The sequence below is a fragment of the Phodopus roborovskii genome, unplaced genomic scaffold (assembly GCF_943737965.1).
Source record: "Phodopus roborovskii unplaced genomic scaffold, PHOROB, whole genome shotgun sequence".
Lineage (NCBI taxonomy): Eukaryota > Metazoa > Chordata > Mammalia > Rodentia > Cricetidae > Phodopus > Phodopus roborovskii.
Window position 1 is genome coordinate 36,744,237 of NW_026126410.1, and position 25,322 is coordinate 36,769,558.

Sequence of the window (25,322 nt, forward strand, 5' to 3'; positions counted from 1 at the left end):
TAGGATTTACCTTCTTTTATTTAAATAAACTGATATAAACTGACCAGACTCAACAGTTTCCCCCTAAAAGTAGATATAAAGAAATTATACAATATTACAAACCAGTGGTTGTGTTTGTGTATATATGAATACATGTATGTATGTACATATAAACTCACATGTATATAAACACACACATGATGTTTACTATTTTTGTTTATTTTTTGTTTTTTATATCCCAACCAAAGTTTCTCTTCCCTCCTCTCCTCTTAGTTCCCCCCACCCACACACACTTCCTCTCTTCCCTTCCATCCATTCCTCCTCTGTTTCTCTTCAGAAGAGGGCAGGCCTCCCATGGACATCAACCAGCCATGGTACTTCAAGTTGCAATGAGACAAGGCATCTCCTCTTCTATTAGGACTGGATGAGGAAACGCCATAGGAGGAATGAATCCCAAAAGCAGACAACAGAGTTTCCACAAGAGGACCAAGCTACAAAACTGTAATGCACATGCAGAGGGCCTTGGTCAGTCCCATGCAGGCTCCCTGGTTGTCAGTTCAGTCTCTGTGAGCCCCTGTGAGCCCTGGTTAACTGGTTCTGTGGGTTTTCTTGCACACACGGTATTTTAACATTAGTTAGGTAGTTCCAGAAAATTAGTAAACAACAAAGAATCCCAGGAAGGTAATGCTTATAAAACGTAGCCCTGTTTATTTATGAACATCCCAAATCCCCAGAGAGATTCTTACCATAGAACACAAAGGTCAGAGATTAAAAAAAAAAAGTCCCTGCTGCTGAGGTCAGCCTTTCCCCTCCCCATTTCTGTCCACATTAAGTTTCTCTATGTATAAAGGCACATGATGCTGTGATACTCCTATTACAAAGCCAACCGATCAAAGCCCAAATGTGAGCTGCTGTGGAGGAAATCACTGAAGGAGAAAGGCAACACACCCTGGCTCTCTCCACCCGGTGTCCCCGTAGGTCTTGGTGCCCTCCTTGGCTGAGATGCTACTGTGGGTATTTCAGAAACACTCGTGCAAGTGTGACCACTGTCGTTGAGAAGAGTCGATGCTTAGTCTTCCGCAGACTTAAAAGATGGGAATGTGGTACTGGCGGTCATTCTCAGTCAGCAGCGAGATCTCTGGCCACTCCCTGAGAGGCTCCTCGGGATAGCAGACTGCAAAGTCTCTGGAGTTAAACTTGAACAGTCGGAACACTTTTATCTTTACTTGAAGGGAATACCCGAGTATAAACATGTCAATCTGGGGACAAGATGAAAGCCAGGTCACAGACTGTCTTTATACACTCCCACCACGATGAGGTCTGCTACTGTTTATGAAATGACCCACTCTGTAACAGAGTGAGTGACCCATAAAGCACCTGGGCATGGCTTAGGGACAAATGCCTGTGCTGTGGAAGGAGGGCAGGACCATGTCTGTCTAGTGAGATGGAATCAGGAGAAACTGTTCAGAATCAGAAAGGAATGCTCAAGCCAGGGCAGTGGCTCATAGCCTCAATCTCTGCTCTCGGGGAGCTGAGACAGCAGGATTGCCATGAGCTGGAGGCCAGTCTGGGCTCCATAGTGAGTTCCAGACTAGCCTGGGCTACAGAGTGAGACCTTATCTCAAAGGGGAAAAGGAAAGGGGAAGGGATGGAAGGGGAGAAGGAGAAGAGGAAAGGAGAAGAGAGGGGAGGAGAGCATTTGCTATTAAGAACTGCACTGCTTTCTAACCAATTTGACTTAGTAAAGATGTTGGATAAAAAACAAGTAAATGGAAGACCTTTATCATGGGGAAGGGCTTTCTCTGACCTTACAGTTGTCACTAACCTTTATCTGTGGCAGGTAACCAAATGCTTCCCCACAATGATCTGGCTTTCTGAGTGGCCTCTTCCCAGTTAGTATCTGTGTGGTCACAAGGCTCTATGAACCAGCCCTCTCTGGTCCAAGGGTCCTTGACCTCACAGGACAGAGTAGCCAGCAACAAGGCCTGCTAATTTTTCACACATGTGGGGCCAGCAATCCCAGCCAGCCCCTCTCTGCAGCTGGCTTCCTCACTACTACACATAACCCCTAAAGGCCCACAGGTTCAAGCCTTACCGAGCCATCTTGGATCACACACCGTTGAGTCCCACTCACCTGCTCCAATCCACAGGTGTCCCCTATGGAATTCAGGTGATTCATCATGAAGCTCAGAGGGTCTGATGAGGACTCCCTGGAAAACAGGAGTCGGAAGAGACTGGGGATGACCTTGTTTGTCTTCATCTGTTCATACATTTCTGTGACCTGGTAGAGCATGATGAACTTCAAAGCTTCATACAGCTTATACTCCAGGATGGCGTCGGAGAACAGCATGTTGCACATGCTCCCTCTCTTGTGGTAATCTCTCATCCCACTAAACTCAGTCCACTGCAAACACAGGGGTAAGGGTGAGCTGAGGAGGACAAACCACTGTACAACTTGTGAAGTACTAACAAAATCAGCGAAAGGGGGAGCCAGCAGGGCAGTGGAGGAGGGCAGCATTTTACATTTTCACATTTGTCTTTTGGGACTACTGGATTCTTTTTAACCATAAGGATACTGCCATGGGCTGGATTTTCACCTGCCTCCCAAATTCATGTGCTGAATGTCTTAGATCAGGGAGGCAGCCTGAAAAGGCGAGGCCTTTAGGTGGTGATTGGCCTCTGAGGGTTAGAGCCCTCATGAATGGGACAGGTGGGCCTCTAAGAGGAAGCCAAGCAATCTCCGGCTCTCCTTCTGCCAGGTAATGGCAAAACAAAACAAAGAATTGTCCACCTGTCTATAAACTAGAAGGAGGGTGTCAGCAAATGTCACTGCCTGCTGAGCTCCTGATCTGAGACTTCAAACCTTTATAATTGCAAGAAATAATCATTGGTTGTTTAAGCCCTCAGTTTATGGCATATGAGAAGCCTGAGCTATCAGACTAACACACAAGCACCTTACTTTTATATTAGAAACAAAATAAAATCAAGTTTCTCAAAACACACCACTACTAGGTAAAGTGTCCAATAGGTCTCTAAAAAGCCTGGGGTCATGGGGTCATCCAAAGGCTACAGCAGGGAAGAATGGTGGGAGAGAGAGCTGCCTAAGCTCACTCTGCACAGCACCTATGTGCATTAACTCACACCCTCACCATAACCCTGCAGGGTATATGCTATTTACAGTTTTTCAGAGACTATGACTCAGAAAGCATTTCCCCCAGATAAGCCAGCCAGTAAGAGATAAGCTCCACACACTTTCCATGGTCCCAAGTCTGTTATTATTAAGTCAGGCAGACCTTTCGGTCTACTTATTGCACCTGCGCCATCACTGTGTGAGCAGGATGCCTGCAGAAGGGCATTTCTGAGGTCTGGACTTTGTACCATATTAGAAACAAAGTCCCTTCGTTTGTCCAGTCTCCAGTGCAGCCCCTGAAGCTTCTACCCCAGGCTATCTTCACACAGAACACTAACTCTGGCTTACTACTTGGTAAGAGAAAGCAAGCGGAGGCCAGCAGGAGGCCTTCCGCGCTCAGTTCTGTTTCCCTATGCCGAGTCAGGATCTGCCCCTCATTACAGGGAGCTGGTTGTGGTCGAGATGTTTATTCTCCCTCCACACTCACCTGCATCTTCAATAATTCCACACATTTCCGTAACTTTCCAAACACATTGGAACCTGTATACTTCTCAGGTCCGAAACTGTACTGCTGGATCCAGTTACAGCCTTGAGAAAAGAGTAGTTTTTCAGGAAGCTTGAAAAGGAAGTAGATGCCAACAATGATTAGTGTCTCCGTGCTTAGCACCCACAATCTGGAATGCAGCAGCAGCACACAATCTTATCTCATGCAGCAATCCTCGGAAAGTCAGTTAAGAGAAAAGCAATAGTCATCTTCGTTTTAGATTTGTGGATTAAGTGAGTTGTAGAGTCTGAACAAAAATCTAAAGCCAGGATTATGTCCATAGAAACAACGTTTTTTAGATAAAATATCATATGCCCTTGATGTAACCCTTTAGGAACTGTCCGTAATCAAATGGCATTAGAAAAGCAGGCACACCAAGTAGCAGATGGGGTATACAATGGTGCAGTATGCTTCCCAACCTGGCTGTCCTTCATCAGCTGAGAATGGACTTTGTCTCATCATCCACTATAAATGAACAACAATGTCATTAACTTCACAGAGCCCTGAATTAAATTCTGGGCTATGCAAAGATTAGACTATGATGTCTATACAAACCTATCCCACAAGCTTGAGGTTTGAACACAGGATTTCTGACATGTTCTTTATTCTAGTTAACTTGAAGCAGAGTTAGCATACAACACTTATTTGACAAGTATTTGCTATGAAACAGAACTACTGAAAACAAATTTAAATAAAAGGTATCAAGGAGACAGAACACACAGGACCATATATGTGGATACTTCATATTGCTTGTTGCCTAAATTGGGCAAACAGAATCCAAACAAGAATTCACATGTTGTTCATCAAGAATATATGGCTGGGGCTGGAGAGATGTCTTAGCAGTTAAGGGTACCTGCTATTCTTCCAGAGGACCTGGGTTCAGGTCTGAGCACAACTGTCTTTAACTCCAGTTCATAGGACCCATTGTCTTTTTCTGCCTGCTACCAGCACTGCATGCACATGGTGTGTCAACATAAATGTAGGCAAAACACCCATATACATAAGATAAGTACAAAAGAATATATTGCCATAAATTATTAAGAAAATGATAAAATTAATAGACTGGAAGAAAACATCTACAAATCACATATCCAATAAAGCATTCATATTCAAAATATGTAAAGGATTTCAAAACAATAAGAAGACAACAATCCAATAAAAATGAACAAAAATGAACTTTCCAAGAAGATGATAGGGATTCACAAGCAGGTACATGAAAAGACACTCAGCATCTACTCATTAAAAGCAAATGAGAGCTGGCAAGATGGCTCAGTGGGTAATGGAGCTTGCTGTACAAATCTGATGACCTGAGTTCAATCTCTGGAGCCCATGTAGAGGTGGGCGGTGAGTACCAGCTCCACAGGATTGTCCTCTGACTTCCACATGCACTATGGTGTGCTCCCTTCCCCCACATCACACACACACACACACATACATACACACACACACACACACACACACAAATGAATAAGAAGAAAAAAAAAACATACCTAGTAGAATGGCCAAAAATAAACAAACCCAACAATACTAAATGCTGGTGACCAGCCATATGGGGCGACTATAACTCTTAATACTATACGGCGGGAATGCAAAGAAGAGCAATGTGAGAGTTTCTCTGAAAGTTAAGCATACACCTCCCATACCACCAGGAATCTAACTCCTGAGACACTGCCTGAAAGAAACAGATGTCATACTTATAAAACCCCATATAAGACAATTCCTAATGGCCCTGTTCATTGTTGCTAAGCACTGGAAACAAACCAGATGCCCTTGAACTGTGAGTCAAGCTTGTTTTGTTCATATAAAGGACTGTCAGGAAGGAGCAAAAAGATGACTTCTACATTTGTGGAACAGCAGGGAGGAAATGCAGATGCTCGTTGCTATGGGAAGGCAGCCAGATTAGAAAGGCTGAATAGATGATTCCATTCTTGTGACACTGGGACCAGCAAACCATAGGGACAGAAAACAGATTAGGAATTGTGTTTTGGGACAACTGACTACAGAGATACATGAGAGAACCTTCGGGTGGTGGCTACGATCTGTATGCATCTGTTAAGAAACATTTATGTTATAGTAAGAAGGTTCATGTCACCGGACCTCCTTAATTACAAAGGACAAATGTCCCCCCCCCCAAGAAAAGCTGAGAGCATTAAAAATGAACAAAATTGAGAATGCCAGCATTGGGAGATGATTTATCTGCAAATGACAGAGGGAATCAGCTAAACGCCTGTCAATGCTCCTTCAGCATGAGGATCCTGAGCACAAAGCTACCCAGCCAGGACCTGTAGCCCCCACATGACCATGTTCCCAGTGGGGAATCATACCTTCACAATGTCCTTTTCCTTCATCCACGATGGAAAAGAGAGACCTTGGCTGAAGATCTGGAACAACACGGACCTGAGGGCATCGTAGTTATCTCTCTTCACTGGCCGAACACATTTAATATGATGCCTCCAGAACAGTTCCTCATATGCCTGCCAGTACACAAGAATGATCTGATGAACCCCACTGCATCAGGTGCTGGTGAGAGTGAGCTCAGGGAACAGAGCAGCAGTGTCCACACTGAGAGTGACGTTCTTAGTGGCACAGTGAGGGATATGGTTCCCAAGTAACTCACGTAAGTAGAGCAGTGATACATGATGACTGTACATGTAATTTTAGTTTTTAAAGTTTTTTTTCTGGGTTAAGACAATTTTTTGAAGATTTATTCATTTATTTTAGATTTTTTGAGACAGGGTTTCTCTATGTAGCTTTGTAGACCAAGCTGTCCTCACAGAGATCTGCCTGCCTCTGCCTTCCAAGTGTTGGGATTAAAGGCATGCCTGGCTGAAGATTTATTTTTAAATGATGTGTATTTGAGAGAAAGAAAGGGAGGGAGGGAAAGAGGGAGGAAAGGGAGAGAGAGAGAGTGTGTGTGTATGTGTGTGTAGAGGGAGGGTTTTCACATGAGTGTAGGTACCCACAAAGCCCAAACAAGCTGTTGGATTCCCTGGAGCTGGCGTTACAGGTAGGTAGTTGTAAGCTTCTTGGCATAGGTGCCAGGAACTGAACTCAGGTCCTATGTACACATTGCAAGTACTCTTACCAGGTGATCCATGTTTCCAGCTTCTTATTTAATTTTTAATTTTATTGTTATAATCATCATCATCACTATAGTACCATCAATAATATTGTGTGGTGGTGGTCGTGTGTGTGTGTGTGTGTATGTGTGTTTGGGTATGTGTGCAGGTCACACAAGCCACTTGGAAGTGGAGAATAGTTCTCCTGCTCCCAGATCAGCAGACTGACAGCAAGTGCTTTCTATCTGAGCCACTTCAGTGGCCCTGTGCATGGGGTTTTTAAGTGACTCTTATGCATCTGTTTAGATGACTGATCCTGGAAGACAGGTTATTTGCAGCTGGTGACGAGTACAACTTAATCCAGTGAAAAACTGCATAGTTTTAAGATTGCAGGAAAGTGTATATTGGACCTTTCCCTCCTTTTTTTTTTTTTTTTTTTTTTTTTTGCTCAAGAGAGGAGTGGGAAGCGCTGTTGGGGATATTTACCAAGATCAGTCCAGTAGAACATTCTAAAACTCCTCAAAGTACTTATGCCAGGGTGTCTGGTTCCTCCAGTGAAGAGTCTGCACAGCACATGCAGAAGTTAAGAAGCCAGAAAGGAAGAAATTGCAGTTCTCATGTTTCCTCAAGTGACAGACCTAATTGATTTCTATCCTCAGCGTGACAAATACTCGGTTGAAGCTGTCCCCATTAGCCCACCTCTCCTCAGCTTGACTGAACATCTTAGAGACATCTAGGGAGGGGGACTTGGGCTGCAACTTTACCTTATACCCCATTTGGTGCGGGTGGACCTTCAGGTTTGGCAAAATGGAACAGAATGCACCCTGATTCTCACAGACCCTGCCCGTCTGCCTTAACCCCCACAAGCAGATGTACCTTCCGCATCAGCTTGGCACGCCGTGTTTCTCCTTTCCACTCTCTTGCACAATAGCCGAGTAAATCTACTTCTGCCTCCACACTGAGGTTTCCTGGGCAAAACAGAAATAACAGGCTGCTGAATCTCCCATTCTTCTCCTTTCTTTAGCCTTCTCTACCCTTAAGAATGAGGAAATATATGCACTAAAGTACTTACTTTTGAATTTTCTCTGAAGATAGCCAATCCACCTGAAAATATAAAAGAAACAATTATACATAAAACATTTGGTAGGGTGAGGGTGTTTTTGAAAAGGAAAGATGGCAGGGTGACCTACCATTTCAGTCGATGCCCTAAATATAGATGCAGCATTCTGAAGTAGCAGAGGGAAGCTGACAGAAGCGACATGGCCATCATCACAGAGGCCCTTGTTACTCTCCAGGCAGTGCTAACCACTTGGCTTGTAACTAGTATCCAGGAGTGAACTTGGTCACTTCCTACAAAACAAAGAGACATACATATCAGAGTTATACATCTGCTTTAAGGGACTATGACACATTGGATAATTTTGCCCCCAAGTGCCTATTATTGATTCATACATGTTTTTATGTATGTACATATATGTGCATGTTTGTATGTACACAGATAAATGTGAATATGAAGTACAAAGTTATACTGTGTGTGTGAGAGAGAAAGAGAGGGGGGAGGAAGAGGGGGGGAGAGAAACAGAGACAGAGACAGAGAGGACAATTACTAGCACCATTCCTCAGGCACCTTTGATTTTCTTTGAGATGCAGTCTCTAACTGGCCTTAAACTTGCCTACTAAGCTAGACTAGACTGGCCAGCCAGCAAGCCCTAAGGATCCACCGGTCTCTGCCTCTTCAGTCCTGGGATTATAAGCACACGCCCATGCTTAGGAGGCAAATATTACCAACTGAGACATCCTCCCAGACCTACATACATGTTTTAGAGGATTCAAACACTAAATCCAAAAATTAAAGAGTCATGTAATTACTCCCATGATCAGTGTCACACACAAAGCATCTTTCTCTGCAAAATTAATAGTCTGTAATGTACATATGGAGCATGGGCTTCAGAACCCTGACTTCAAATCCTGTTTCTATGATGGAGCCTGTGTAGCTATGACACCTGACTATCTTGATCTGACTTTTCTTGACTATAAAGTGCTGATGACCCTGCAGGGAAGAGGTGAAATGGAGTTCAGAAGCTCCAGCACAGTGAGGGCCCACACTTTTTCTGGCTGAGTACCTCTTGGGTTCATGCCAGGTAGGCTCTGGTGACCCATTGCCCGTTGCTGTTTTGAAGCAGTGTGGGTCACAGCATCACTTGAGTCACACAGGAGTGAGCCAGTCAGCAGAAGCACGGATACCACTTTCCATATCAGCGGCTGCTTTGAATGCCCACCATGATTCCTGGTCCATCAAGGCAAAAAACTAAGAGGTGAGGGACCAGAGGATGGGCTTGCTGTCTTTTGCCGTGTCCAGGAGGTTGCCCATCATGCTCTGCCTGGGCATGTGTCAAGCTGAAGTACAAATGAGGAAGAGGACTTCTGAACAGTGGCCACACCTCCTGGGGTTTGTTTGGAAATAATTTCCTCCACAGGAGATCACTGAGTAAAATTCCAGTGACCAACTACAATAAAACCCTCATCAGCATGGAACCTATGATTTCATCATTTTTGGTCATCTGTGTATTTATATTCCCAATAAAGGAAGAATATACTAACAAATCAGGCAAAAAAAAAAAAAAAAAAAAATAACAACCAGCAAATTTTAAAATATACTTCCCATTACTTAAGAGACGATTTTTAAAATGTTTATCTATCTAGAGAAGTTATTTGGCTGCTCAAATCATTGTATTAACAATTTCCCAGAGATTTAATAATTTGTTTAAAAACACAGAGCTGGAGTTAGGTAGATGGATGGCTCAGTGGTTAGGAGTGCACAGGACCCCAGTTCTGAGCATACCTGAAACTCTAGGTCCAGGGGAGCCAACACTCTCTTCTGGCCTCCACTGATACATGTCCACACATGGCACACACTCACACATACACAAAAAACAACCAAACAAACAAAATAAAACAACCAACCAAACAAAACCATGGTGCTGGAGAGGTTGCTCAGTGGTTAGGAACACCTGTTGCTGTTCCAAGGGACCTGGGTTTGGTTCCCTGCATCCACATTGGATGGCTGACCACCACCTGTAACTTCAGCTCCAAAGAATCTCATACCTTCTTCTGGCCTCTGTAGACACCTGTACATACATGGTATTCTCTCTCTCTCTCTTTCTCTCTCTCCCTCTCCTAAATAAAACTAATAAAAATAAATCTTAATAATTTAAACATCCTAAAAAAGTATTCTTAAAAGAAAGCTATCCTGTGTTTAACATCTATAATTTTAGATTTTTATTATTTTAGATGGTTTTCTCTACTGGTAATTCTGACACACACAATTACTTTCACAGGATAGGGTTATCTATGAATATGTAACTTGTGGTACCTGTAAAAAATATTTTTAAAACAATGGAACATGACACACGATTTGTATGTACAGAATGACTCCTTCCTTCTTATCAGGGGTTGAAGCCAGTGTCTTGAACATGCTTCCCAGCCTTGACGACACTCTGTAACAAATGCCCAGTCTGTCAGCATGGCTGGTCCTGTGTGTACTGCCTACTGATGAACATCTGGACAGTTCTGCAGTCTTTACAAACAATGCATGGGCAAGCATTCAGCATCCATTACTAACATCCCCTAAGGAGTCCTGGCAGCTTGTCTTTACAGATAACTCAAAGTTGAGGAAATACTGGATCAGGATTTGCACACTGTCAGTTCTGATAGGTGCTAGCTTCCAAAACTGGTCAGGGAGCACCCCTCCCGCCACATTGAGAGGACCCAGTCCTGGGACTGCTTGATGTAGGGTGTGTTTCTGAACTGATCAGAGAATGAGTGTCTTCACTATGCACATGCCAGTCACATTTCTTTTTAATGGTGGGACTTTGTACAGTATCTGACACTATTCACAGACTGGTGTGCCTGTGTAGGTGTTAGGGCCAGTGGAGAGCCTGCAGTCACTGCTATAAACACTACTCAGCTGTCAGATGCCATGGGAGGGACCACCCAGCCCCTTGGGACATCTCTCTTCAGAATAAGGCTTTTCCTGACAACCCAGTGCAGATAACTGTTCTTCTTGTGTTTGATTCATTTATAGGCTGAGCGACAATTAGCTGACCCCATATCTTATGTGCTCACATTTTTTTAGTTAAGTAATCCAGGCCACAAAGGGTGAAGGAGCATGGCCATGGGGCTCTGGTGTGGGTACAAGGGAGTCATCCAGAGGTAGGTAAGTAGGATGGAACTTTGCAGGATGGCAGGTAAGCACAGCTATGTAAGGATCCATACAAGCTGTTTTCTGACAATGTTACTAGGAGCAAGTCTTGTATATTAAGAGTAGGAAGAACTCTGTCTCATTTCAACAAAGTAGCTGGGTGTGCTGCATGGATCACCTCCTTCTTGCCAGTGGATCCCACAGTGCCACAGAGGAGCTCCAAGTCCTCAGTGGAACCTCCCTCTAATTCATAAATTACCCCCTTCTTGCCTGTGAGCCCCACAGTGCCACAGAGGAGCTCCAAGTCCTCAGTGGAACCTCCCTCTACCTCCATCTCCAAATCTAGGAAAGAAGACAGTATAGAATGAATCCCAGTGCACAGTAACTGCTTGTGCATTTTACCGTCACAAGGTAGAAGGCACAAAACTGTTGTGGGCCTTCAAGGAAATGTCAGGGAAGGCCTGGCCACAGTATCTTTCTCACTAAGCACACAACAAACACTAGCTGCTATTTTCATTGTGGTTACTATAATCACCTTTGCTTTGTAGATTAGAGGACTGTCAGGAACAAAAAGATTAAGCACCTACCTAATAGGAGTTGGCCAACAAATGGCAGAGCCAGTATTCAAAGGCAGCAGCCATGTAGTTCTGGGAGCTGCCTGCCTGAGCACTTGGCTGTCCTCCTATCTGAGATTACCAAACTGAATGCATTTTCAAATCAGCACTGTAATAAGAATGACAAGTAAATGGGAATAAATGTAAATCCTCTTCCAGAGCTGGAGAGAAGGCTCAGTGGGTAAGAGCACTCCTATGCAGGCATGAGGACCTGTGTTTGAATTCCCAGAACCCACACAAAGGCTAGACACCGACTGTCATGTGTGCCTGTGACCCCAGCATTAGCAAAGCCAGGCAGACACCAGTGGCTTACTTGCTAGGCAGCCTAGCCAAAACAGTGAGCTCAGATTCAATGAGAGGCCTTATCTCGAGAGAGTAAAGATCGACAGAAGACACCCGACATCCTGGAGAGTAAAGATCAACAGATGACACCTGACATCCTGCTTTGACCTCATTTGTGTGTCACACACACCCACTCACACACACACACACTCATAAACACACACACTCACACATACACACTCACACATTCTCTCTCTCTCTCTCTCTCTCTCTCTCTCTCTCTCACACACACACACACACACACCTTTTTCTCCTTTTAGGGCCAATAAATAGAAAAATAAAACACCATAGCAAGACTGCAAATTAATATGAGGACAAGTTTGATGCACTATTACTGAGTCAAATATCACTTCTCCAAACACAGCTGAAAAGGGATAACATTTTAGACATAAGTTAAAGAGGGTTCCCCCTCCCTACCAAAAACAATTCTGTGATCACCACCAACTTCCATCCCCTGCCCCAGAAAGGGGTGCTGCCAGATCATGAGTGGGACTCAGGAGAGCAAAGGAGAGAGAATTTTCTACCTCCACAGGCACAGTCATCTCACATACTGTGAGAACAAAGGGAGGGTGGGCAGGTCAAGTTCGGCAAAGACAGTTCTGGGAAGGGTGGGATGTGAGAGGAGGCTGGGAAGAAAGACATTGCCAGGAACCAGGGATATGAATCGCTTTCGTGCCTATCAAGAGACACAAAAAGCAAAATTCTCTTTTCATACTGAACCATTGGGCTATACAATGAGTTTCTCCTTCCTTCCTTCCTTCCTTCCTTCCTTCCTTCCTTCCTTCCTTCCTTCCTTCCTTCTTTCCTTCCTAAACAAATGTCTCATGTATTCCCAAACTACCAGGACCAAAGTGTGTCCCTAACAATGAGGGGAAACAGGCATTAGGCTCCTTGATGTATTATAGCAGGTACAAACATCTAACCCTACATCCTGGTCTGTGATCACATTCCATCACAAGTGAGACAACTGGCTGGAAGTATAAGAAGGCACTAGGTTTGGGTTTTCTTTTCTGTCTTTTTTTTTTTTTTCTAGTGTATATGTACAAGTGGTAAAATTCTTAGATTTTTTTTCCATTCTCTACAACATATCAAAGCTGCAGAAATTCAAACATTAAAACAGGAAACCCAAAACGGGGCGGAAAACACCATATCCTGAAAACAAAGGTAAAAGACACTGAAAAGTCAGAAACTAAGTGAAGATCCACCCAGCAACCTTGGGCAGGTCTCCTGGGCGAGTTCAGCAGCAACATTAGCTCACCTTGAGACTTCCAGAGCTGTTCTAGATAATTCTTTCTTTCCACCTCCCCATAGGCTACCACAGTCTTCAGTGTCAACTACATTCCAGTATTAGGGATTGAACCACTAACTATTGAACCATGCATGCTAACCAAACACACTCCACCAGTGAGCTATGTCTTCAGCCCTCTTCCAGTCTTACACAGGACAGTATCATGGCTCTATCTCTCTACACACACCAACACCACATCTGCATACAGCCCCACGACCTCCCAAGCAGTGATGGTTTATTAGTGGCTACTATCTATGCCAGGAAAAATGTTAGACAATTTGGGTTAGAAGGATGGGAAAGGCAATGGTGTTTTAATGTTTGAGGGAGCATTGAAACAGATGTGGGTAAGATCTTCATGTTTAAATAAAATGCAGCATGTTATAACACTATAACTTAAATTCACAAGCAACAGATATTCTCAACAAGGTTATGGTGTTATGGTTGGAAGAAAGCTGTCTTGGTCACTCACTGACATGGTGAGGCTGAGAGCTTTTCTACTTTGTATTGCAGGTGTTAGTTCTTCTCAATTAAGAAAGGCCAACTCTCCCCCTTAGAGAAGCAGTAAAGCCAACAACTACAGGCCCATGTTATTTTCTCCAAGGAAGAGAACCACTAAGTGGAAGGTTTTTGTCTTGAAAATGTAGAGCGGTGAAACACACAACCTACTCAAGCAGGCAGGCCAGTCTCCTCCCATGCAGCCTTCTCACTCTAGACTCCCAGTAAACTGAAAGTACCCACAATACCCCCGGAAATCACTTCCTGCCTGCCACAGGGAGGTCTGTGTGTGTGCCTTAAGAACACTGTAAGTCGGAGATGTGTCGTTTCACCCTGCCGATCTTACAGGACTGTCAAAAGTGACCTGTCATCTTAAAGCTAAGTTTAATTTTCTAACTATGGTAGGGTTTGACATCCCACCAGCAATGAAAACACAGAAGCTGTAGGTACGGACAGGGTAACATTAAAAAAAGCAAAGTAATCATTCTTTTCCGATGAAACTGTGGGAGTGTAGCACAGCCAGGGAGGGAGACAAGTGACTGTAAAATGAGGTGTGTGTGGTTGGGCGGTGGGGGGGGGGGCTTGTCTTCATCTGCCATTTCTTATATTCAAGACTTTGAACAAATCACATAGCCTAGATGGCCCTAAATCATGACCCAATGGTTAATACATGGTGATGAATTGAGGCTGGATCAAAACAACATGAAGCAGCACCATCCCACCAGGATCTGCTCAGCAAAGTCTTTGCTCCAATCTCACCGGCACCCGCCATGGCCAGGGCTTGCCTACCTCTCTGCTGGGAACACACTCCCTTCTGTAGGCATCTACTTCCCTTTCCTGATCATTTCCCTATTGATAAGTCTATCTTCATTCTATCAACAGAGATTAGGCTGTTCAACAGATCCACCACTGTCCCAACAGCTGGACTGCACTGGCAGAGACTCCCATCCGCCACTGGCAGCAGAGACTCCCAGATGGACTCAGACAGTTGGAGCCCACCAAGGTCCTCCATGAGGCAGAAACAGGGCTGAAAAGCAGCAAAGGTCAGGCTGGGAAAGCTTTACTGGGCTGTGAGTGTGATCTAAGGTCACAGGACAGAGGAGCTAGCAAGGCAAGGAAAGCAAGGGAGGCCAATGCAGGCGGCCAAGGTCTATTACTGAGGTTCTCAGTCAATATGCTATGTCCTAAGCAAAGGCCCTCGTGGGTCTGAATCAGGGGGCTGACACAGGATCAGATCTGTGACCGTAGTCTGCAATGCGGATTACTTGGAGTCTTAAAGAGTAAATCTGACTCCTTTCATGGGTCAGCTTTCTCCGTCTTCCACAGAAGTACAGACCAAGCGTTAGAATTCTGCTGCACCTCCAAGGCTTGAATCCAGCCAGCACATTAGGCAGAAGAGGGCTCCCAGGCCTCAGAGTACACTCAGTTCTCTTGGCATGCTTCAGGCCCACTCCGTGCACACTGCAGTTTATCCTGTCCATGAGGAGGGGCTCTTCTGTCACACTAACCTTTCCTGTACACACCACAGGCCTGTTCTGTGCACCTATGATAGCTTTATCTACTAGCCTGAAAACTCCTCTAAGACTAATGCTGAATCTTTTAATAGTACTTTTTTATATATATAGAGAAAATAAGTTTATCATGATTTCTAAAGTTCAAGGATGGCTGGAGATAGAGTGTTTGCCTATCATGCATGGGGAACTAGGTTCAAACCCCAGTGCTGGTGGGGGGAGGAGAACAAAAATAAAAAAAACATAGATAAAGAACACCCCATTGAACCCATATATCTGTCTAGCCAGTCCTGGTGCCAATCAGTGTTCCTCAAATGAATAACTGATGATTCAAGGGCAAGGCTGTTTGAGGAAGGTCCCCTGCTTGAGGAGACAAGATCATACACAATAGAAAGATCACAGTGGGAACAAGAAGCAGTTCTGGGTCTCCATCCACAGTAGTTCTGCTCATGGAAGGAGCTGTGTCATACTTGCTTCATTTTCTGCGGTGAACACACTGAAGCCCAGAGAAAAGAAATAGGAGTCAAAACTTGAACCTCATGTTCTGACTCAGGTAGGGTGCCCTCAACCCTAGTTACATCCCTGTCTTCCACTGACTGTTCTCTTCAGAGACCTAAAACCTATGGCTTGCCAAACTCTGCCCTTGATGATATTTGAATCACTGCATCTTGAGATTGGATCATGTGTTGCACAGCTGCAACCCAATAAAAGCCCAAGAGGCCATAGATTGCCATTCCCAAATCTGGGTGTCAACTTGAAGTCCTTTGGTCCTGTGCTAGGGCTTCATCTTCTGAAGGGAGAGAAGGGTCAGAGCCCACAGTCAATAGTCCTCAACATCCCAGGTGGAAAGACTTCCTAGATGACGGGCATGGCTCCTACCACCTTCTCTCTCTTTGCTCTTTCCTGAGAGCAGAGAGTCTAGAAGATTCTCTCCGGTTGCTCAGCCCTGGCCCTCCTCTCTTCTGCAGAACTAACAATCTGTAGAGGTGGAGTATAAGCCCACTGACTTCCTAAGAGGAATGCCTGGCATTTAGGAAGTGAGTCCATCTAAGGGATGGTGAGAAAGCCCATCTAGCCAAACACAGGTTCTATTTCTCTGCCTCTGAGGGGAATTAATGCTTTCCTCACCCTCTGACAGTGGTGTCCAAACTTCCAGCCAGCATATGGGATGGGTTATCTGCATCATGTGTGCAGATCCTGTGCTTTGAGAGCCAGGCAGGGCCCACTGTTTACCCCTGTTAGGTCTCATGTCACTGGCCTGTCTAAGTTACCCTCGAGCCTTAGTATTAGACTGCTATAGTCTAATGTGATTATTTATGAGCATGACACTGAAGTCACACTCTGATGGTGGCAATCCTCCCAGTGACCAGACTCATTGGGTACTATTGGTAATAGCTACTAATCCTTCTAATTGGCTTTCCTTCCCCAAATCTGCTTTGTATTCTGGAGCTAGTGTGGAATGTCATTAAAAAAAAAAAGTTGATAGATTGATAGATGTTATCATCTGTTTTGGAGATCTGACCATGGCTGGTCTTATTGATAGGAAATACCCACATCCTGACAGCCAGTGAGGGAGAAATAAAGACCTGTAGACCAGGAGTGGGAAAGGAAAAGAAGGGCGTGTCCACTATGGAACATTCCTAACCAGAGGCCTCAGGAACGGGTTCAGTAACCAAGAATACATGTGCCTGTCAGTGTGGCAGCTGCTTGGAACACCCAACCACACCCTAGGTCTAACTGAGAAGTCAAGATCTTCCCCAAGTGGGGCTCAATGGAAGCCCACTGGCAGAAGACCCACTGTCTATCTTTCCCATCTTTAGCTTATCTTCACCCAAAGACTCATCTACCGTGCATACATCTATGTTCTGCTCTCCATAAATAAGCCTAAAGCCTCAAAGGCAAATTCACCAAACCCCAGTAGAGCATTACCATTCTGTCAATAGAGCAGGGACATTAGCATCACCTCGGGGTTTCTTAGATATGGACTCAGTTCCTCTGAAGTCGGATTGTGTCCTATGAGGAAAACTGGAACCTGCATGCACACTGATACTGCAGGGCCCTGTTGTGGAGCAGTCAGGCCGGCTTGCCCTCGGGCTGATTGACTGGGCTGTGCCCATCCTTCCCTTGACATTTCCAGGCGGTATCAATATACCAACAGTGTTGGAAAACAGAGCACAAGGGTTCCCTCCATCCCCAGCCATTTCTGTCCCTTCAAACACACCAGACTCCAGTTAAATGCCAATGGAGAAACAAACCCAGACAGACAATTAGCACTGCCCAGAGCTCTAACTACAGCTGAATGTTCGTCTGTCCTGTGCTCCCTCCCTTCTGCCGAGTGAAAGGCTCACTCAGCTTACAAGTCAATCCTTTATAGCAGAACTATTCTAACCAAAAAGAATCTTTTCTGAAATAGTAATGAAGGAAGAGATACCACTGTGATAACCCATGGCGGGGGCCAACTCATCTCAGTGTTCCTGGGACTCTCCCAGTCTTAGCTCTGCAAGTCACATATCTGCCACATGCCTGAGTTCTGGGCATGTCAGGATGGCTGGTCACCATCCTGGCTCCCTCTTCCCTGCCCGGCCTTTGGTGCCTCCCAGCACTCCCCTACCAGTACTTTGCTTGCATTCTTCCCTCCGTCTGGAACATTCTTCCATGGCCTAGGTCACACTTTCTTCCAGTCTCAATTCAAATGTCACTTGTCTGGCCCATTGCCAATCCTGGGCTTAGCAAACCCACTCTCTTCAGCAAGGCACATGATGTCCTTTCCCAGCATCTGTGGGTTTACAGATGTGTTTGTGTTTGATGGCCTATCTCCCTCCACTGTGAGCAGCTTAAGGACTGGGGCTACCTGCATTCTTCATGCTCTGGGCCCAGAGAAGATGGTTAGTAAATGCAGGCCAAATGAGCCAGTGCACCTGTGAGCTCAGGATCCAGCACTTAGGTCTCCGTGGCATGGTCTAGCCAGCTTACCCTGAGTCTATTCTCTCCCATCACAGAGACAGAACACTGAACCTTAATGGGGGCCAATGGCTTCTCATGGGAAAGGCCTGCTCCATCCTCTCTGGATGCTGGTACAGCTGTGCTAGTGGACTGTACATGGAACAGAGTGCTCAACTTTCAAACCGAGTCATCAGCCAGGAATAGTGGAGAACACCTGGAATCTTAGGGCTGGAGAGGCTGAGGCAGGAGGGTCAGGAGTTCAAGGCCATCTTCAGCCACATAAAGAGATCAGCATTAGCCCAAATTACATGAAGCCTCAGCCCCAAAACACACACACACACACACACACGGGGGGGGGATGGGGGGATGGAAGAGAGAGAGAAAGAGAGGGGAAAAAACAGAAAGGATTCATCAAGAGTGACCGGTTCCTCGTTTTCTTCCTCTCTGATAACTGGAATGTAAATGTGATGACTGATGATCCATGTTTCAGTATGAAAAGAGACGGGGTGAGGGGGAGGTAGGGGGAACACATTCAGTGTAGAAACACAGCAGAAAGAACAGAAGAGAAACAGAAACAAATTGAAAAGCCCCTAGACTCCAGCTACCATGGACTCCATCCCAGGCCTGGGGAGCTAGCTGCTGCTACTGAGCTCCAACATAGAAGAGGATCTGTATTCATTCATTTGGTGGTGTTCTCCTACCCACTATACCTAAACCTAGCCTGCTAGTCTTCCAGCAAGTCAGAAGTGTGAGCCACCAGTGTGTTTCTCTTCCTTTAATAGTACACCCCACGTAAGTCCAAAGTGGGAAGTGAGAATGTGAAGTGGTTACCTGTGAGAATGTCATGGAATTTGGAGGGAACTCAGAGTCTGGCCCCAGCGAGCCATGTGCCTGGGCCTCAGCTGCCTCCCCTGGGAATGGGTCTGAGGAGGCCAGCCTGCTACTCACCACCTCCCCTCTTCCAGATACTTCTTCCCTTCAGCATGCTTGGGTATTGTGCTGGAGGGATAAATACATTGGTGCACAAGGTACAGGATTTTAAATAGCTGTGAACCTCCAACCAAGCTCAAAACATTATTCAAAGCTAGCGCCACAGGGATGCCCTGGATTTGGACAGAAGACCCATCCAATAACCAGTTGTCCTGAATGCATTGGTCCTGATAAAGAGCCTTGTGCACACAGAGAGAAGAACTGGGGGGGGGGGGAACTACTGTCGGTGGGGCTTGTCTGGGAGAAGGCACAAGGCAGGCGACAGTCTTCTAATGTAAAGATTATCTAAGAGCCCAAACTTGAGTTGAACAAATAATATTTAAAACACAAAACAGACGAATGTACTATGGATACAGTATGATGTAAACCCTTTCGGTTGAAGTGATTTTCACTTTCATACTCAGAGGAAGGGATTGCTATGTGGGAGTCCTACACAGTCTCAGGTGTAAGAGTACGGGACTTGGCGTTTGTATTATTTAGTTCACTCGTCATATTCCCGTTCCGAGGTGAGCAGCCCACCTACTCTTCAGCTACATTTGCAAACACCAAGCAAAGCAGCACCAAGCTGGCACTGCTGCCGTCTGCACTTCACACGGAGGTGGTGGATGACTGCATTTGTCTCCCCAACTCTTCCCACTTCCTCTTTTCTTACTGGCCATTCTGGTCACTGCAGAATTTAACCCATCTAAGTGGCCAATTCAGGGGCACTGCTTCCCTGTAACTTCACATAGCCCGAAGGTCAGCAGAGGTTTTCTTGTCACAGATCATAAAAATATTCTCTCAGTGTAACAGGTGCTATCCTAAGACCAAGGGGTGTGTCAGCAGCAGGCAGGAAAGGATTAGTTCACTTCTGTTAAACTTGGGAGACTACACGCTATGGGAAGCACTCTAGCATTAGCCTAGACTGCAACTCCAGTGAGTTTCCACCACCAGCTCTAGGGCCACCCAGAGTCCCACGACATTCAGAAACTGGCATGTATCCAAGAAGGTTGCCCTACCTCCACAGAGGACAGGGAGCTTGTCTCCACAATGATGGGATGCTAGTACACAACCCTTCTTTTTCTCTCCCTCCCTTCCCTTGCGTGTGTGTGTGTGTGTGTGTGTGTGTGTGTGTGTGTGTGTGTTTAGGTCATAGGCTGATATAAGGTGCCTTTCTTAATCAAGCTCAGGTACTCAGCTAGCCTGCACGCCCTGCACGCCCCAGGGACCCTATCTCAGCCTCCACGGCACCAGGGTTACAAGTGCACACCACTGTTTCTGGCTTTTTAGTGTGGATGCTGGGGACCCAAAGTCAGGTTTTCTTGTTTGCAGGGAAATTCTTATCAACTGAATTTTCTCCAAGCTCCCCCAGCCCTCAACTTTCAACAATATTCCTCTTCTGTGTCAGCTGGGGAGGGCTTTCTAGAAAAAAAAAATGCTGTAGTCACGTGGCTAATATAGCAACGAGAGATTTGCTATGAAATTCATAATTCAGAACTATACCAGCCATAATATTTTATGTTCTGCACTTCCTGAACTCTTTATTTCCTAGGAATCCTGGCAACAGTAACGACAGATGGTGTTTTTCAACTCTTGGAGATAAATATAAACTTTTTACCATCTTTTTAATTTAAACACAATGCCACCTGTTTGCTTTGCCTACAATTAAACAGGAAAGTTTGTTGTTGCCTTTCTATACTGTGTCTAGAACAAAAGGGTACTGGGAAAACAAGAACACACACAAAAACATTCCTGCTAACTTGTTATAAAGAAACATCAGTGTTCCACGAAATTAACTGCAACCAAACAAATGGGCACACAAGTTCAATTCTTTTTGAGACAGGGTCTTACCATGGAACCCTGGCTAGCCTGGAACTTGCTATGTAGACCAGGATGGGCTTGATCTCATGAAGACCCACTTGCCTTTGACTCCAAGTGCTGGGATTAAAGACGTGGTAGGGTACCATGCTGGGCACAACCTCAGCTTTTGAAAACAAATTTTCTAAGTAACTGTACATTCATTAGATGAGTCATGTGGACAGGAGAGATAGAACCTCCAGCAGAATACACCAGTCTACCAACCCCCAAAAGTTGGTGGCTTTTAGTAGCCATAAAGAAAGAACCATATAGCCATGGGAAGCTTAGACACCCTGCCTGTAAGTCCCCTCACCCAAAACAGTGGTATAAAAATGGCACTTGCCCTTTTCCCTGAGAATAGGCTCAGTGTGACAAAGAGGGCTTGGGGACTTCGGGGCTTGGTTAGACAGACACCAAGACTGTTTCAGAACAGGACTAGGTAGATGATGGTTAAGAATCTGTTATAAGTAGAGACCTTGGCCAGTGTTTGCCTCATGGAGCTACTTGGAACTGGAAGCTCTCTACATATTCTACAATGGTTCCAAATGTCACAGAACAATGGCTGGAAGAATTGCTCATGTGTCTATTGCCTCTATGGCTGCTGTCTCTCTGCTTAGCATGTAGACAACACAAGCGCCCAACACCACTGTGTTCACCCCACTTGAGAACCAGAGGTCTCCCTGGTGAACAGAACTCTGTTTTGCCATCCAAGACAGGTAAAAAGACATTTTCCCACCAGTACCTACATCAGTCAAGGATCTCTACCTAGATAAAACACAGGCTTAAAATAGGATACATGTCATTGGCTCATCATCTCAGTATGTAAGAGAAGTGTGGGAGTGGGACAAAGAGCAAAACATGACAACTGTGGATTCTTAGTTTTTAAAACATTCCAGTGCGCGCGCACGCGCGCGTGTGTGTGTGTGTGTGTTTGTGTGTGTGTGATACAGAAGGGTTTCTTTTTCCTTTAAGTCCTTAAACTATTTTTTTCAAAGAAGGAAAATACTTCCTTGCCATTATAACCAGGACTTGGGACACCCCCACATATCTGTCTCAGGCCTGTTATCAATGGACAGACCACCCCACTCACCAAGCAGCTCCTTGAGGCCAGTGGCTTTGCAGCCACTGGTTCCAGAATAAGCACCCATCCTCAGTAGATCCCATGGACGTAAGGAGCATGTACACCATGGGCATCACTTCTCACTTGGTTGATAACTCTCCCAGTTGGCCTCTCTTTGTGAACACGGACAAGCTCACTATCTGAACTCACCTACCTGCCCTGTGACTACCTGTGATCACCCCTGAAGCAGGCTGCCTCCACCAACAAGGTCAGTGCCTGGTGAAGGGCTTGGGCATAAGGGAACCCAGAATATTTGGAATATACCTTTTAGTTATCCAAATAATCTATATGAGGTGGGGGATCTCCACTGGTTTCTTAACATAGAGTTAAACAATCAGTAACTAAACAATAAAAGGAAGGATGATAGTGGTAGTAGCAGCACAGAGTATTAGTGGTTTTACCATGAGCCACAAACAGCCATGACAACTCTATACAAAGTAAGTGGCTCTAACACACAAGGAGTACAAAAAAAGAAAAAGAAAAAAGAAAGTACTAGTCATTACTTTTCAAATTTTGGTTTAACTTTAAAATACTTTCCCCAGACAAAAACCTTATCCACAATAGCCACATAATACAAATAATAAAAGCAATGCTGCTTTGAATGTGGCTAGAACATGAGACCTGGCTCATGGGATTTCCCCATTATACACTGGGCATTCTGTCTCTCAAGCCCACCCTTGGGCCCACCCAGGAGCTGAGTAGCTCTTCAGAACACAGCTGAGTATGTGTCCTTTGCCAGGACTCTTAGGGGCAGCAGTGAGTGATACCACAGCAGTGCCTCAAACCCTCCAACAGTTAAGGACCATGAAGCAAGAGATGTAGGGAAAAACACATGTCATCCTCAACACACAGAGGTTTGCCAAAGATGCCGAAAGATGAACTTAGTGTACAGTGCCATCATATCCTTCTGACAGGTGATGGTGACTTCTCTAGGCTTTGGAGCAGGATGCCTCTTCCTTGTTGGAGATTCTAAGGGTATCTTTCTAGTAATATTATACAGAGATGTGTGTCCTGTGACTTCCAGTACTAAAACACTTTAACAATAGTTTTAAAAGGTTACCCCAAACCCCTTTTTAAGTCTCTAACAGTTCTCTGGTGTCTCTTTGGTATCTTTCAAGGGTTACTTTTTTTTTTTTTGGTTTTCAAGGACATGGTTTCTCTGCATAGCCTTGGCTGTCCTGGAATTCTGTACATCAGGCTGACTTCAAGCTCAAGGCATGTTCCACCACAGCCCAGCTGTTACTAATTATCTTAATGGTGAATCTATGTTTCTCTCTTAGCAAATAGCAGGCTGTCTCCATCTCAGCTTGAGTAAATGACTTTAAAACCACTGGGTCTCCCCTCAACCCCTACAAAATAGACCTAGCAATAACGAGCATCTTAGGCTCCCAAGTCCTTGGCAGTTATATTTTGAAGGAGAACATTTCCCATAATCTGATCCTTGAGTCTCACCTTCTGCAAACAAACTGCAGACCCCACAGACCGGAAGAAATGAAAGGACTCTCTGGGCTCACAGCACAGACACACTTTAAACTCCGTGCAGAGAGAGAAAAATTCTTGGTTATGTTACACCAAAGCAGGCGTTATGCAGCCTCACCAGCCCTTTCCAGCTGTGTCCTTACCTCTGTTTCCAACTTTCCTTTCTCTGACAAACTAAGGCAGGGAGAAGGGAAGAAAGGAATAAAATAAAAATGTTTAACTGGATACACCCACAGGAAATATTTGGCTAATTTTATAATAACCCGGGGTGCATAAAGGTTAAAAATATGAGTTCATTCTCCAAACTTTTGAGGGAAGAGGTATGTCAACCACAGACTTCTAGGCCAGGAGAGGCCATAGGCATTAACTTGTAGAGCACACTTATTTCACGAATGAGTGATTGTTCTGAATAGCTGTTAACTCCCACCTAGATACTCTAGGGTGGTCTGACGTCTAGTGTTTCGACTCCTAGAACAGTGTTGTCTCTACTACACTCAACACATTGCTGTGTCACTTAGAAACTCCTGCTGGGACCTAGACCAGCAATTAAGATGCACTGCTGGTGTCCAACAACCCCACAAGTGCTCCCAAAGTGAGAACACATGCTGCTAGGCTTCACTGGGCTCACATTCCTGGTGTGGTAGAGAGAGAGATACACAGGATCGGGCACGTGGCCCATCAAGACCTAGAAGTTCTCATTTCCCCTGACAATGAGAACTCAATCAACAACACAGCTGATGGATAGGAAGGAAAAACACCCTTCACCTCTAAGGTTTGTGGAGCCAAGACAGGACAGCCAGCCCGTGGTGTAAGGGCCAGAGCAGCTACAGCGACCTGCTGCCATTCTGTCCCCTTGGTGCGTTCTCTAAGTCAAGAGTGTTCTCTGCGGTTTACAATTCTGGATGCTGTAAACTGTGGGCCACATCCTCTGCAAGGCGCGAACCCCCGGTATCTTAGTTTACAACAAAATCAGTTTTCCCCGAAGACACCAGTGGGCGGCGGGTCCACGCGCCCGGGTGCTCGCCGACGGACCCCGCCTCTCTCGGGTTCGCGGAGACTCAGATGCCACCCAGGTCGCCACGCGCGAATTGCAGCCGCCCCCGCTCCACCAGCACCCCGGGTATCCCTGGCCTTTCCCCGCCGCCGCGACACCCTCCCGACACCGTGCCCACCCACCCGGGAGCCCACCTGCGGTGGTCCGAGCGCGCTCCCGCTCCCGCTCCCGCGGCGCGCTCCTCGGCGCCTCCATGCGGGCCGCGCGGCTCCACCCGCGCGCACGCTCCGCCCGGCTACAGCCCGGCGCCCCACTTCGCTTCCCCGCAGCCGCGATCCGGAGCTCAACCGCCGTGACAGCGTCGGTGTTCCCGCCCTGGAGCGCAGACTGACGCGCACCGCGGCCAGTCAGAAGCTGGGGCGGACCCTGGGGCGGAGTCTCCGTGAGAGGTCCGAGTGGAGGTCGCGGGGGCGTGGGGGACGTGGAGAGCTCCGAAGCCCAGCCGAGCGCTGCCGAGCGCTGCCGAGAAGGCGTCGCCTCGGCCACCGGAGCTCCTCCCGGGACACCCGGGGCGCTCCACCTGCTCCGGTCGTGTCCTCTCCCGGCTCCGCCGATGGGCAGAGGGACCGATGACCCCCGTCCAGGACTCCGTGGCGCCTCGATTCCCTCCCGGCCAAGGAACAAACCTCGGTCTGCGCCAGAGAGTGACAAACTGGCATCCAGAAGCATCTGCACTCCCCGGGGTCTAGTCCACTACGTGGGGGCAGGCTTCCTCGCCTTTACTTCGTGGGTCAGCA

The 25,322-nt window shown here is 46.0% G+C and overlaps 1 protein-coding gene across 1 annotated transcript; it reads right to left on the reverse strand.

The window, feature by feature from the left end:
- Otulinl (OTU deubiquitinase with linear linkage specificity like) lies at nucleotides 1-24,886 on the reverse strand. The gene is made up of 8 exons (XM_051182597.1): nucleotides 24,720-24,886; nucleotides 7,903-8,062; nucleotides 7,785-7,816; nucleotides 7,589-7,680; nucleotides 5,978-6,127; nucleotides 3,597-3,725; nucleotides 2,114-2,383; nucleotides 1-1,238 (listed from the first exon to the last, which is right to left on the reverse strand). The coding sequence occupies exons 1-8, from the start codon at nucleotides 24,778-24,780 to the stop codon at nucleotides 1,065-1,067; spliced, it is 1,068 nt and encodes a 355-aa protein (XP_051038554.1). The 5' UTR covers nucleotides 24,781-24,886; the 3' UTR covers nucleotides 1-1,064.
- Nucleotides 24,887-25,322: the final 436 nt, after the last annotated feature.